Source organism: Paroedura picta, chromosome 2, assembly GCF_049243985.1.
Source record: "Paroedura picta isolate Pp20150507F chromosome 2, Ppicta_v3.0, whole genome shotgun sequence".
NCBI lineage: Eukaryota > Metazoa > Chordata > Lepidosauria > Squamata > Gekkonidae > Paroedura > Paroedura picta.
This window is the reverse complement of record NC_135370.1, coordinates 162,322,347-162,336,631: the sequence shown is the minus strand read 5'-3', so window position 1 is coordinate 162,336,631 and position 14,285 is coordinate 162,322,347. Positions and strand designations below refer to the sequence as shown.

The window sequence follows — 14,285 nt, the reverse complement described above, 5'->3', positions numbered from 1 at the left end:
GGGACAGCAACGTATATAACACAGCAGAGCAGAGCCGCAATGCTTCCCTTTGCCTTTTTGCCAGAAATCCTTCCTGACTACCTACGGGGTTGCCACATAATGGCACCAGATACAAACACACTCACAGCTGTGCCCAAGACAGACAGATCCCGTTTCTAATAATGGAAAGGGGTTTTCCCCTCCCCTGTAGTTTGCAACTATGGTCGTGGTTTAGTTTTATTCTTACTTACAACATTATAAACCTATCTTTCTTCCCAGCAATAGGAGATGAAGGGTGTCAAAAAAATTTCACTCCTGCAAGGCATTCCTGCTTTCCCTGTCCTACTGCAGCCCACTGATCTCCTCCCCAAATGCTGTTCCTTGGGAGACAGGGGAATGAGGGGCTCGTGGGAACAGGATCAGAGGCAAATCAGTGGGACCCGGGGATCCCTTGGCTTGACAGTCCAGCTCCAGGCGACAGAGATCAGTTCCCCTGGAGAAAATGGCTGCTCTGGAGGGAGGACTCCATTATACTCCCCTAAGAGCCCTCCCTGCCCCCCATCCCACTCACCCCTGACTCCACCCCATATGCAGTCGGAAGAGGAAATTAGTGGTAATTGGCAGGACATTTAATCTGGTTCCAATCTTGTGGCTGTGATACTAAGAATACTAAAATGAGACTTCTAGTCTGCTGAGGGCAACCCTAAACAGATCCATGAGGGAGATCATTTTATGCTGGTTGAGGTTTGCACAGTAAGAAGTGTACATTTTTATTCTCCATCTTTGTTATACCTGATGGAGTCTCAAAGTGACTGACAGTCACCTTTCCCTTCCTTTCCCTACAAGAGGCACTTTGTAAGATAGATGGGACTGAAAGAGTTCTGAGAGAACTGTGACTGGCTTAAGGTCACCCAGCAGGGTCCATGTGGAGGAGGAGGAGAGGGGAATCAAACCAGGCTCTTAACCATTACACCAAGCTGGCTTTAATAATAATAGGTAAAGGTAAAGGTATCCCCTGTGCAAGCACCGGGTCATGTCTGACCCTTGGGGTGACGCCCTCTAGCATTTTCATGGCAGACTCAATGCGGGGTGGTTTGCCAGTGCCTTCCCCAGTCATTACCGTTTACCCCCCCAGCAAGCTGGGTACTCATTTTACCGACCTCGGAAGGATGGAAGGCTGAGTCAACCTTGAGCCGGCTGCTGGGATTGAACTTCCAGCCTCATGGGCAAAGCTTTCAGACAGCTGCCTTACCACTCTGCGCCACAAGAGGCTCTTAATAATAATAGAGCAGCCCTAATGAGAATTACATCCTTGACTTAACTACAAGAAGGGTCTCAGTGGGTTTGGGAGGGTGTATAATGCTTCTCAGCACTGCACAAAGACAAACGATGTGGCTTTCTGAGGAGTCAGGTCACTGGGCTGTCTAAGCAGTGTGAACGGTAAGCCAAACTCCAGGATCTCGTGCAGGGAAAAGTCTGTCCCAACAGCTGCTCCTTAACGGGAGATGCTGGAACCAAGGCTGGAAACATATGCTTCCAAAGGTAGGTTTTTGTAACTCAGATAGCCAGACATTGACTGCTCTGACTAATAGCACCAAAGTCTCTTTTAATTATTTCTTTTCACAACTGGGAAAGTGTCTGCCATTAATTACTAACATGGACAGTTTTATTTCTCCAACGTTTTTGTAACTACAATTGAACTCAAAAGGACTGATTAGCTGTTGTAGCAAAGGATTATTATATGGTATCATATGGCTTAATTTGGATATTATGACACAGTTTACTGATTTGCCGCAATTTATTTTGCCTTATACCTCTACACTTATGAGGGTTGTTCATTCAGTCTGAAGAAGAGTGCCTGCACTCAAAACCTCACACCTTGAAAAAATCCTTGCTGGTCTTAAAGGTGCTATTGGACTCAGTTTTTGTTATATTAGCACCTCTGCAAAGTTTCTAGGTAGGGTTGGAAGCTCTGGATTGGGAAATACCTGGAATAGGTGGGATTTGGGGCAGGGAGGGACCTCAGTGGAGCCTTTTGGTCCTGGCCACAACCTGGTGGAATGAGCTCCCGGAAGAGCTACGGGCCCTGCGGGAGCTTTCAGTGTTCCATGGGGCCTGTAAGACAGAGCTTTTCTGCCAGATCTGTGGTTGAGGCCGGCGTGCTAAGGAAGTGCTGGACCCCCCCCCAGCGGGTTTATGGTCATCGTCCCCACGCCCCCCTTGGTGGATGGTAGGTGAGTTTATTTAGATTTAGTCTGCCACTTCGAGACATTATGGGATTGTTCTAGTTGGTTATAGTGGAATTTTACTGGGGTATTTTATTGCGGTTTTTATATGTGTTATAACCCGCCATGAGCCGATAACCGACAACCGACGATAACGATAACGATAACGATAACGATAACGATAACGATAACGATAACGATAACGATAACGATAACGATAACGATAACGATAACGATAACGATAACGATAACGATAACGATAACAATAACAATAACAATAACAATAACAATAACAATAACAATAACAATAACAATAACAATAACAATAACAATAACAATAACAATAACAATAACAATAACGCAATGGAGTCCACTCTCCCAAGCAGATATTTTCTCCAGAGGCAGTGATCCCTTTAGTCTGGAAATAAGCTATAATTCCAGGGGATCCCCCAGTCCCACCTGGAGATGGGCATCTCTATTTCCAGACAATCCAGTCCTTAACTGGAGATTCTAGGAACTGAACTTGAAATGTTTTGTTTGCAAAGCACATGGTTTCAGCCACAGAGCTTTGACCTCTCCTCAAAGGCCTTCAAAGCAAAATACAACCAAACTCAAAAACCACCACATCACACTAGAAACCGCACAAAAGACCCCCAAACTCTCACAACGAAGTAGGTCAGGAGTCGGGACTATAATAAAGCACACCACTGAACAGGGTAGCTTTTGTCATATGCTAAATAACATGGAGACTTGGCCTTAGGTTGGCCTCCCTCCGGAGGGAACACCAAAGCTGCAAACTGCTTGGGTGATTTACTCCTTCTGGTCTTTAGATGTAGGTGCTGATGGCCCGTTTTGTTCCAACATTAGCGTTACAGATGCTTTATTTTTGGGAAAGCGTGACGGTGGCAGCATAGCAAGGCAGCCAGAGTTCAGGAACATCTGTTAAAAGGAAACTTTGCAGGAAGCTCTTCTGCAAGGGTTGATCTCTCCGTCTGTAAAAGCACCACTGTGTCCATCTCACAACATCTACCTAGACTTCCACTAAGCATCACTGCAGCGAATGATCCTTCCCAGTGTCTGGCTGGTGAAAATAGATTTTTTTTTAAAGTGCCAAAACAAATAAAATAAATTCCTAATAAGACTAGCAATAGACAATTGTGACAAGCTTTCTAAGCAAAAAAAACAAACAAACTACCAGCCTGAATATTCTCTGAAAGACTGCATCCCAAGTTATTTTGGGGAACATTTCACTGTGTTTTGCTCCTCGTAGCACTGGCTCTGGCTCTGCTTTTTCTTTGCTTGTTTTAAAGAGGGTTGATGGCATTGCTTGCTGCGTACCATCTGATGAAGGATCATGTAGCCAGTATAATGAAGCAAGGGTGGGGGGGGGGCATCGCTCTCTATTGATAGCAGGTGAGAAATGGATGTAAAATTTATACAGTGGGATGGACACAGTGGGATGGCTTGGTAGTAGAACACTTGCTTTGCATGCAGAAGGTACAAGGTTCAGTTCCTGGTATCCCCAGGTAGAAGGATCTGGTTGGAGGTGAGATCCCGGAGAACTGCTGACAGTCAGAGTAGGCAATACTGGCCTTGAGAGGCTGATGGTCTGACTCAGTATACAACAGCTTTTTGCGTTTTTATCTACTGGAGGGAGGGACCATTCTAAACACATGAACCAAGCAAAGGTGGAAAACCACCCAGCAACCAACTATTTGACAAAATCCTTATGACGTCTGTAGGTATAAGAGAGATGTTATTGCTTGTTCATGTTACCTGCAGAACTATTAATGGTTTTTTTTTTCTTCTTTTGTCAATACTAGTGGGAATTGTGAGTGACAGCATTCATATTTAACACGCCAAGCATTCATTTTGCTCTCTACAGGTAATTCCAGCTTTTCTCAGCAAGCAGACATTAAGCCCCCTCTTAGTATCAGGTTAGGAAGAATTCACAGCCTAAATAAGAATCATTCTAACATAGTCAGACGCCAAATGTTTCAATAAAAGTCCCCCACATTTTTGAAACAACAGCTGCATGTTGTCATTGGCTGCCGCCACCAGAAACCGACTTCTCTGTTCCTTGCAACATGTGAATACATGTTTTCATCTGACTGATTGATTGATTTGATTTATATACTGCCCTTCCACCAAAGTCAGCTCAGGGCAGTTTACAACATTAAACTGATGTTAGTTCCCGTCCAATTTAATAACATTTAAAAAGCATTAAAAGCATTGAAACCACACCTATAATTAGCAGCAGTCTCAATTATAGTGTTTCAATTATAGTGTTTCTAGCCCAGTCCCTTTCCATGTATCTAATTCCAGGAAGACATCAGTAGCAAGCAGGCTCAAGGTAAAGGTAAAGGTAAAGGTATCCCCTGTGCAAGCACCGAGTCATGTCTGACCCTTGGGATGAGGCCCTCTAGCGTTTTCTTGGCAGACTCAATATAGGGTGGTTTGCCATTCTCTTCCCCAGTCATTCCTGTTTTACCCCCCATCAGCAAGCTGGGTACTCATTTTACCGACCTCGGAAGGATGGAAGGCTGAGTCTACCTTGAGCCAGCTCAAGGTAGCATTTGATTTTGATTTTTGCAACAATGTGCACCCAGTCTGTGTCCCTGTTTTCAAATACTGTTTCAGGAATGTGCAGGGGATTGGTCTGGTGATCCAGAGCTTGGGTCAGAAATGGTCTGAGCAGCTTAGTGGAAGGTTATCTCCGGTGTGTGAACACATAAAGCTGCCTTTGACTGAGTCAGAACACTGGAACAGCCGAGGTCAAAATTGTACAGCAGTGGCTCTCTTGGATCTCAATCACAGAACTTTCCTATTACCTCTTTTTAACTGGGGAACTTTGGTATACAAAGGAGATGTCCTGCCACTGAGCCATGAGCCCTCTGCAGGCACAGGTAGGCACATTGGTTCTTTTTGTTGGTCGGCAATATGAAGCGTCTGGATTCACCAGGAAGACAGGCTAGCTATAGGCATAGCTAGGAGGAGTCAGGAATTAGGAAAAGCAACACCCTCTTTCTTTTTTATCTTTTGCTGGGCAACTGGAAACCCCCCTCCCTTCCTTTCTCATGGGTTGTAATTCTTTTTCTCAGTATATTGTTAGATGCTTTGAGTTCCCATTAGTCAGAAAATTGGAATGGTGGCGTGGGAAAGTTCTACCGAGTTGCAGCAACCCTATAGGCGAGAGATATTTTGAGGTGGCTTCACAGAATCACAGAATCATAGAGTTGGAAGGGGCCATACAGGCCATCTAGTCCAACCCCCTGCTCAACGCAGGATCAGCCCTAAGCATCCTAAAGCATCCAAGAAAAGTGTGTATCCAACCTCTGCTTGAAGACTGCCAGTGAGGGGGAGCTCACCACCTCCTTAGGCAGCCTATTCCACTGCTGAACTACTCTGACTGTGAATTTTTTTTCCTGATATCTAGCCTATATCATTGTACTTGTAGTTTAAACCCATTAAACCCATAGCCAGTTTCTGTGTTGCAGCCCTGGACTTCCTTGGCGGTCTTCTGTCCAAGAACTAATTAGGACCAACCCTGCTTAGCATTTGTTGGGATCAGGTTAGCTTGGGGAATCCAGTTCACAGCAGAAAAGCAGACTACAAATATACTTAATAAGTAAATTAGACGGCAGGGATCTTGGGCTGAAGGACAATGAATCATAGAATTATAGAGCTGGAAGTGACCTCCAGGGCTATCTAGTCCAACCCCCTGCAGAATGCAGGAAATTGACAATTACCTGCCCACCCACAGTGACCCCAATTCCATGCCCAGATGATCCCCTCCCCACATTGAATCAGCAATTCTGTGAGGTGGTTATCTAGCCTTTGCTTAAAAACTTCCAAGGAAGGAGAATCCACCATCTCCCAAGGAAGCCTGTTCCACTGAGGAACCACTCTAGCTGTCAGGAACTTCTTCCAGATGTTTAACTGGAAATTCTTTTGAATTAGTTTCATCCCATTGGCTCTGGTACAACCTTCTGGGGCATCTGAAAACAACTCTGCTCCATCCTCTATGTGACAGCCTTTCAAGTACTTGAAGATGGCTATCATATCACATCTTAGTCATCTTCTCTCCAGACTAAACAGACCAAGCTCTCTCAACCTTTCCTTATATGTCTCCAAATCCTTCACCATCTTTGTTGCCCTCCTCTGGACACGCTTCAGTTTGTTTACATCCTTCTTCAATTGTGGTGCCCAAAACTAAACATAGTACTCCAAGTGAGGTCTAATCAGAGTAAAGTGGTATCATCACCTCACATGATCCAGACACTATACTCCTTTTGATACATCCCAAAATCCCATTTGCCTGTTAAGCTACCGAGTCACACTGCTGACTCATGTTCAGTGTCTGGTATACTATGACCCCCAGATCTTTTCTTTTTCACACATACTACTGCCAAGACAAATCTCACACATCCTATAGTGATGCATATGATTTTTCCTACCTAAATTCAGAACTTCACATTTTGCACTACTGAAATTCATTTTAGCCCAGTTTTCCAGCCTGTCAAGATCATCTTGTATCTTGATTCAGTCTTCTGCTGTGTTTTCTACCCCTCCCAGTTTAGTATCATCTGCTAATTTAATAAGCACCCCCTCTATTCCTTCATCCAAATCACTTATAAATATGTTGAACAACACAGGGCCCAGAACGGATCCAGCTACTGTTTTCAATTACTGTTCTCTATGGTCCTTGCCCATTTTTAATTGTTTTATCATATAGTAATTTTAACCTAAGGGGTTTTTCAGTAGGTTTTTTGACCTATGGATTTTTCAGACCTAAAGCTTTTATGAACATGATTGTATCTAACTCCCAACAAGCTGATAACTAATCTCTGACTGGTGAGCTTATATGAACAGTAAATTGACCAGATGTATACAACATGATGACGGGGAAGTATTTTTCTTTATATCAATATTGGTTAATCCTACACCTGCCTCGGCTGCTACTGCATCTAGTCATTCATGTCCACAGGTTAGCAACTGTATCTACCAACATGTTTTAGGTTAGCATTGACCTATACCTACATTGCCATCCTCTGATAACTGCAGCCACCAACTGATGAGTTGCCTGTGTGATTGGGCTGTCAGATGGAATGCCATATCACATCTCTTCAAATACTAACATTTTTCAGTGGAGTCTATTTGGGCAGACGTCATCAAGTGATGAATATTCCACTGCTGGGACATCAGGGGAGGTAAACCAGTCTCAAATCTTCTTGTGAATCTGGATCCCATGGTGTTACTGCTTCCTTGGTCTGCCGAAAGCTCCTATTTGCTGTGCCAGGCCTTAATTCAGTTCTGCTTGGTCCAATTGTCCTTGTGAAATTAATCGCCTAGCTCTAATGCTACAGGAAGGCCTGAAGGATCATTGTCCATGGGGTTGCGATGGGTCGGACATGACTTCACAACTAACAACAACAACAATAACAATTCTACCTTCTGGACTCAGAATACCCTAATGAAAAGACCTTTCTGGCTTGTGACTTCCCTAGGCCTCTAAGAACTTCAGGGACTTTTCTGTGATGACACCTAGCAAAATAATCTCATTAAGCCTTCACTCGTCCCACTGTACAGGTCCTTCATGCTGAAATCAGGGCTAGATACAACCTCGTTCTCTCAGCAAAACATCTTGTTTTTTGGAGCAAAGGATTTTAGTAGCAGGCACCATACTTGTCACAACACTGCAATCCCTCGTTGGTCCTAACATGAATATAGGGTTGGCAAACAAATATGTGATTTTCCATTTGGTCATTTTGCATTTTTGAAGAACTGTCAGAAATGAATTCTCAAATCATTTTTTTAAGTTAGAAAAGAAACACCCTCCTTGAAAGAATATACAACTATGCAACCAATCTTTGTAAAAAGAAAACAATACCCTCCAAATAATTCAATTTGTACGTCATGGTTCTTCTATGCCTCAATATCCCAACAGTATTTTTGTTTGAAAGTCAGAAACATTATGACTTTCAAAAACATTTGGGAGCCCTCAACTCCTGCGAGGGTCACATAATGTGAATTAGACATCAAGAAGGTTAGTTGTATTACCAACATATGTGGCAAACTCTTGCTCTTTTCTACTGTGGACTGATGTGTTTCATGACTCAAAGTGACCTTTCAGCTTGATCCCAAACAAATCTATGTAGAAGTTCCTTTCAGTACCATGGGACTTAGTGAAGTTACTCAGGACTGCAGCCATGAGGAGAGAAAATTCCATTTGGCTTACAGTCTTGTACAAAACAACAGCAATTCCATGCTTGCATCTGCATAGAGAAAGTACTGTGTCTACCTAAAGTAGCAATTTCTTTGTAGCAATTTCCGCCGCAATCTCAGAAGTGCTTCCACAATTGTGGAAATCTCTGCAAAGGTAAATCTATATTTGTTATTTTTTCACACAGTGCTTTCCCTGTGCACTTGCTGACCTACCTGTACCAAAAGATGATTGTACAGATAAAATGACTCAGTAAGAAGAAGAAGAGCTGTTTTTTTTAATACCCCACTTTTCACTACCTGAAGGGCTCCAAAAGTGGCTTACAAATACCTTTCTCTTTCTCTTCCCACCACAGGCACCCTGTGAGGCAAGTGGGGGAACCAAGGGTCACCCAGCTGGCTGCATGTGGAGAAATTGGGACTCAAACCCGGTTCTCCATATTAGAGTCCGCTGCTCTTAACCACTACAACACTCCAGCTCTCTGGGAATTGATTCTTTGTAATGAACCTTTTTTTCCTCCCCAAATTTTCTTTATTTCCTGATAGCAGCCAAGTCTGACATATGAGAAGTCCAAGGAAACCAGGATCTGAAAAGTCCCAGGATGGGTAAAGTTTCATCAGATAGCCCTGTTAGTCTGCAGTGAAACAGATCCAAGTCCAGTAGCGCAAGAGTGTCGGGATGGAAGCTTTTGAGAGTCAAATCTAACAAAGGATAAGCAATGTATCCATCAGGAGAATAAAGTCTGAGTCCAACCAAGTTTTATTCCAGAGAGAAGCTTTCATGTGCATGACACACTTAGAATCATAGAATCATAGTTTCATAGAATCATAGAGTTGGAAGGGGCCATACAGGCCATCTAGTCCAACCCTCTGCTCAACGCAGGATCAGCCCTAAGCATCCTAAAGCATCCAAGAAAAGTGTGTATCCAACCATTGCTTGAAGACTGCCAGTGAGGGGGAGCTCACCACCTCCTTAGGCAGCCTATTTCACTGCTGAACTACTCTGATGGTGAAAATTTTTTCCTGATATCTAGCCTATATCGTTGTACTTGTTGTTTAAACCCATTACTGTGTGTCCTTTCCTCTGCAGCCAACGGAAACAGCATCCTGCCCTCCTCCAAATGACAGCCTTTCAAATACTTAAAGAGTGCTATCATGTCCCCTCTCAACCTCCTTTTCTCCAGGCTGAACATTCCCAAGTCCCTCAACCTATCTTCATAGGGCTTGGTCCCTTGGCCCCAGATCATCCTCGTCATTCTCCTCTGTACCCTTTCAATTTTATCTATGTCCTTCTTGAAGTGAGGCCTCCAGAACTGCACACAGTACTCCAGGTGTGGTCTGACCACTGTCGTATACAATGGGACTATGACATCTTGTGATTTTGATGTGATGCCCCTGTTGATACAGCCCAAAATGGCATTAGCCTTTTTGCCAGACACACTTTGTCAGACACAGATTCAGATCAACACGGCTATCGACCTGAATGTATCTTGTTCGTACATACAGAAATGCTTAACCACCACCTTAGCCTGACTATAGATTGAAACACCCAAATGTCAGGCTTCAGTCATGCAAGTGAGTTATGTATAAGTCCCACCAAGCGACTTATCCATCTAAAAGGAATGGGCAGCATCAAAGCCATAATTTTAAATTCCCTCTCAAAACAGATAATGAGGGATCGCCCCACCAATGTTTAGAAGACATCAGTTATGACGTTTAAGTGCCAACTGGACCATGGGATGTGGGCCCTGGGACTAGGGAAAGGCTGAGCGTCATCCTGCACACTTTCGTTTGGAAATGAAAGCCAGCGAACCAGCAATAGCCTTCTCTATGGGGAGAGTGGAAAGGCCTTACCATACAGTGCATCAGGAGGAGAGAATCACCAAGCAGGCTGCAGAGATTAAGCTCATCATGGCATCCCGACGCCCTTTGGAATGGGTGAAGGTTGTCCAACCCATCCTTCCCAGCCAAGCGGCCAAGTTCTCTCTAGCCTTGCATTTGTCACCAGAAGTCAGAGCCTTACAGCACATGGTATCTTCCTCGTTGGGAGGTATATTTCCTCCAGTGAAGCTTCATCCCTGCCACGCCATTTCCAATCAGCTTCGAGAAGTTCTTCATTCCAAGAGCTCAGCTGTCATCCGAAAGACTCCAAGGGAAAGGAAAGAGAGAGACACACACAGACAGAGAGAGAGAGAGAGAGAGAGAGAGAAGAAGAAGGATCTTATTAAAGCTCTGAATCGGCTGTCCAAAAAGGACACAGAAAAAGAACAGGCATTTTCTTGTACGCTGTTGCAAGTGCTGATTTTTACCTGCAAATTCTCTTGTAACAAACTTTATGCTAACTGACCGGGTGCTGATTTTGTCACTCGGTTTGGCACAGCCAGTGACTCTCCCCAGCTCTCCCTCTGTTCCCTTCCCTAACCTGTATCAGGTCAGGCATGACAAATTCTCTCTTTGCGTTGGAGCGATAGAGGCTACACATTCAGCGTGATGGAAAATCTTCCAATCCGGAGAAGGGAGGGCCACGGGCTATTTGTCTGAATCACTTGGGGAGGGGGGAGGGGGAAGGGGAGTTCAGACTCTGGATTCCAAAGGGAAATGATCCGCAGAACTGTACTCCACGAAGAGGGAGAGAAAGGGGGGTCAGTTTCAAAGGTGAGGAGCACGAGTTGCCCTACCTTCTCCCAGCCTGCTGCTTGGGCTTCCCCTGCTCTTTCTGCAGAGCATATTAATTGATTCCGGTTGCTGAGCAACTAACTCTGGGGAGCCACACAGATGCTTTCTCGACCACAGCCCAAACTGCACTAAGGAGGGGAAGAGGCAGAGGAGACGGGAGCATCTTCTCCCTCCCCACAGCTCCTCAACCGCACGCCTATTTAATTCTCCCACAATCCACTCTCAGTTGCCCTGCAGGTTTGACCGGATTGCTACACATTCCCCCCCACCACCCCTTTCCCTCTCGAGAGCAGAGAAGCTTGGATTCAGATGATGGGACAGGCGAGGGTTTTATTTCTCCCCTGCCCCCCACTCCCAGTTTGTTAGGAGAAGCCTTTGTGATCCGACTAAGAAGGCTTTGTCATCCGACCGACGGCAGTGCCTCAGTTACAGCTACAAATACGATCCCTCTGTGTCTGCTCCCATCTGACTTCATGGGATGGAATCCCATGGCATTATAGAGTGAGAACTGGGTGTGGGGATATATGGTTTGGACACTTGTAATATCTCCGGGGAGGTCAGGCTAAAGCATTTCTCTACAGTTGGCACGAAGAAACCCTCCTGGTCAGGAGGAACCTCTAGAGTAGGGGTAGCCAGGCATTTGCTGGCAGGGGCTCATGGTAACTGTAGTCCATGAACATCTGGAGGACCACAGGTTGACTACCCCTGCTCTAGAGTGAGACTGTGGAACTAGGATGACTAAGAGTTTGGACAGGGCATCCCCTCTCTCCCAGGGCTGAACAAGGGTTTGGGATTCCTTGGTCATTACAGGTGTTATCTGGGGGCATTTCTGTAATGGCTATTTTACTGCTATTGCGACCGGTCTCTGTAGTTTCCCCCCACACATTTGAACACATAATTACATGTGATGTAGCTCCATGTTGTCAAATTGCAACCAACTTATGGCGACCCCAGCAAATGGCTTTCAAGGCAAGTGAGAAGCCAAGGTGGTTTTCCATTGCCTTCTTCTGCAGGTTCTCCCATCCAAGTACTGAGCATCCTCAGCATCCAAGACTGAATGAAATTGAGCTATACCGTGCCATCATTCTCCACCAGTTACATTACTGTGTGCTTTCTGCATGTCATGGTCCTTTAACCCAGGACCATGGCAAGTTACAGTAGATGAGCGATAGGGATGTGAGTGTCCTGCATAGTGCAGGGGGTTGGACTAGATGACCCATGAGGTCCCTTCCAACTCTATTATTTTATGATTCTATGATTCTAACCCTGTTATGTAACATTTTCCTCCCTTAACCTCATGTGTAAATGTCTGCCCAGTTATGGCCCATGACAGAAGCATCTGAGCCAGTTGGCTCTAGTTCATGAACGTCTGGTTGGTGGGAAGTGACATCAAGTGGCAGGCAGCCTATGGCGACTCCATCAGGTTTCCAAGGAAAGAGCTTTTCAGAGGCAGCTTGGCATTGTCTGTCCCTGCCATGGAAGTTTATACTGGAATATAAGATGAGTGTGTTTGAGACCCTTGGCAAATTGTAACTTGACCCCCCCCCCCCCCCCCCCCGAGATTTATTGCAAGCAACTTTCTATGTAAGGGTTCCAGCTTACTGCAAATGTTTCAGGGTTGGCACAAAAAGATGATGCTGGGTTTCAAGCACATCTGCAAGCAATGGACGTTCCACTGGATTCCCTGAACCATTAGTGAGCCATAGATGGGGAGAGGCTGCTGGCTCAGTGGTGAGCGGCAGGCATGATGCTTAGCCTTAGAGGTACTTGCCTTCCTTATTAGAGCAAATGTTTACCCAGGATTCAAGGCTTTCCCAGGCTTTGGAAGATCTGGGATCAAACCTTCCCAGTGTTTGTCATATAGAAATAGGGTTAACAGAAGGTCAATCGGATGTTATTTGCCAGTTCTACCCCCACATCATGAAGAGCCAGTTTCCGCATGTTAGACCTCTAACGAAGGGCCAAGCCATGTTTCTCCAGGGCCAGTTGGCAACCAGAGTGCACTCCTTATGACAAATTGTAACTATGGGCATGAGATGGGCAAATTACAGCTCCTCTCTCCACCACTTGGTCAGAATGTAGAATGGAGAAAAGGAGGTTGAGAGGGGACATGATAGCCCTCTTTAAGTATTTGAAAGGTTGTCACTTGGAGGAGGGCAGGATGCTGTTTCTGTTGGCTGCAGGGGAGAGGACACGCAGTAATGGGTTTAAACTTCAAGTACAACGATATAGGCTAGATATCAGGAAAAAGTTTTTCACAGTCAGAGTAGTTCAGCAGTGGAATAGGCTGCCTAAGGAGGTGGTGAGCTCCCCCTCACTGGCAGTCTTCAAGCAAAGGTTGGATACACACTTTTCTTGGATGCTTTAGGATGCTTAGGGCTGATCCTGCATTGAGCAGGGGGTTGGACTAGATGGCCTGTATGGCCCCTTCCAACTCTATGATTCTATGATTCTATGATTCTAATGTAACCGGGGGCTCGAACAGCTACTGGTTCTATGAACTGCTCAGAATCCCGTATAGCTTGATCCTCCCAGCTCTTTTATGAAAAACAAATTATTGATATCTGTTGGGTTCCTTGCTAAAAATGGTGGTTTTGCAGTGCTTTCCCCTTATTCAAATCTCATTTGTTTTGTGTTTAGTGACCCCTGAGATTATTTATTTACTGTGTTGGTTCGGGGAGGGGGCGTGGCTCTATAGCAGAGCATCTGCTTGGCATGCTAGGTCTCTGGTTCCATCCCTGGCATCTCCAGTCATAAGAGCTGGGCGGTAGGTGATGTGTAAGACCTCTGCCCAAGACCCTGGAGAGCTGCTAACGGTCTGAATAGACAATACTGAGGGCCATTTCGCACGGCTTCAAAATAGCACAATGGTTGCTAATTGAAAACGCTACTAATTTGCCTTAACGCACGACGTCGCAGACAATCTGCAACACTCCTGAAACCAATCAGCAAAAAGCGCTTCGTTGTAGCGCTTTCAGGGGAATCCAGAAAAGTGGATTCACCCTCCGGATAGCGATACACTCCTGCAACCAATCTGCAACACTAGCGCTAAAGACCTGTGCGTTACCATTGTTGCGGGTTCTTCAAAGTCCCTCCTCCTGAGCCTGTCCTCCAAACTTCCGGCGAGGCGATCGCCATTTTTTTTTCTCCGAGCGAGCGGGGATAAACGCACCAGCGAGCCTC

General features: G+C 45.2%; 1 protein-coding gene across 3 annotated transcripts in view; it reads right to left on the bottom strand.

The window, feature by feature from the left end:
* The window catches only part of TUNAR (transmembrane neural differentiation associated intracellular calcium regulator), a 69,089-nt gene that overhangs the window by 46,764 nt on the left and 8,040 nt on the right, over positions 1–14,285 (bottom strand). Inside the window, exons 1-2 of one of the 3 annotated variants that reach the window (XM_077323607.1) lie at positions 10,736–10,892; positions 10,281–10,572 (exon numbers count right to left, since the gene is read on the bottom strand). In XM_077323607.1, coding sequence (XP_077179722.1) covers positions 10,281–10,292 — 12 coding nt within the window. In that variant the 5' untranslated portion in view covers positions 10,293–10,572; positions 10,736–10,892. Of the gene's footprint in view, positions 1–10,280; positions 10,573–10,735; positions 10,893–14,285 lie in introns of those variants that run through there. The other 2 variants (XM_077323606.1, XM_077323608.1) reach the window with 2 other exon arrangements.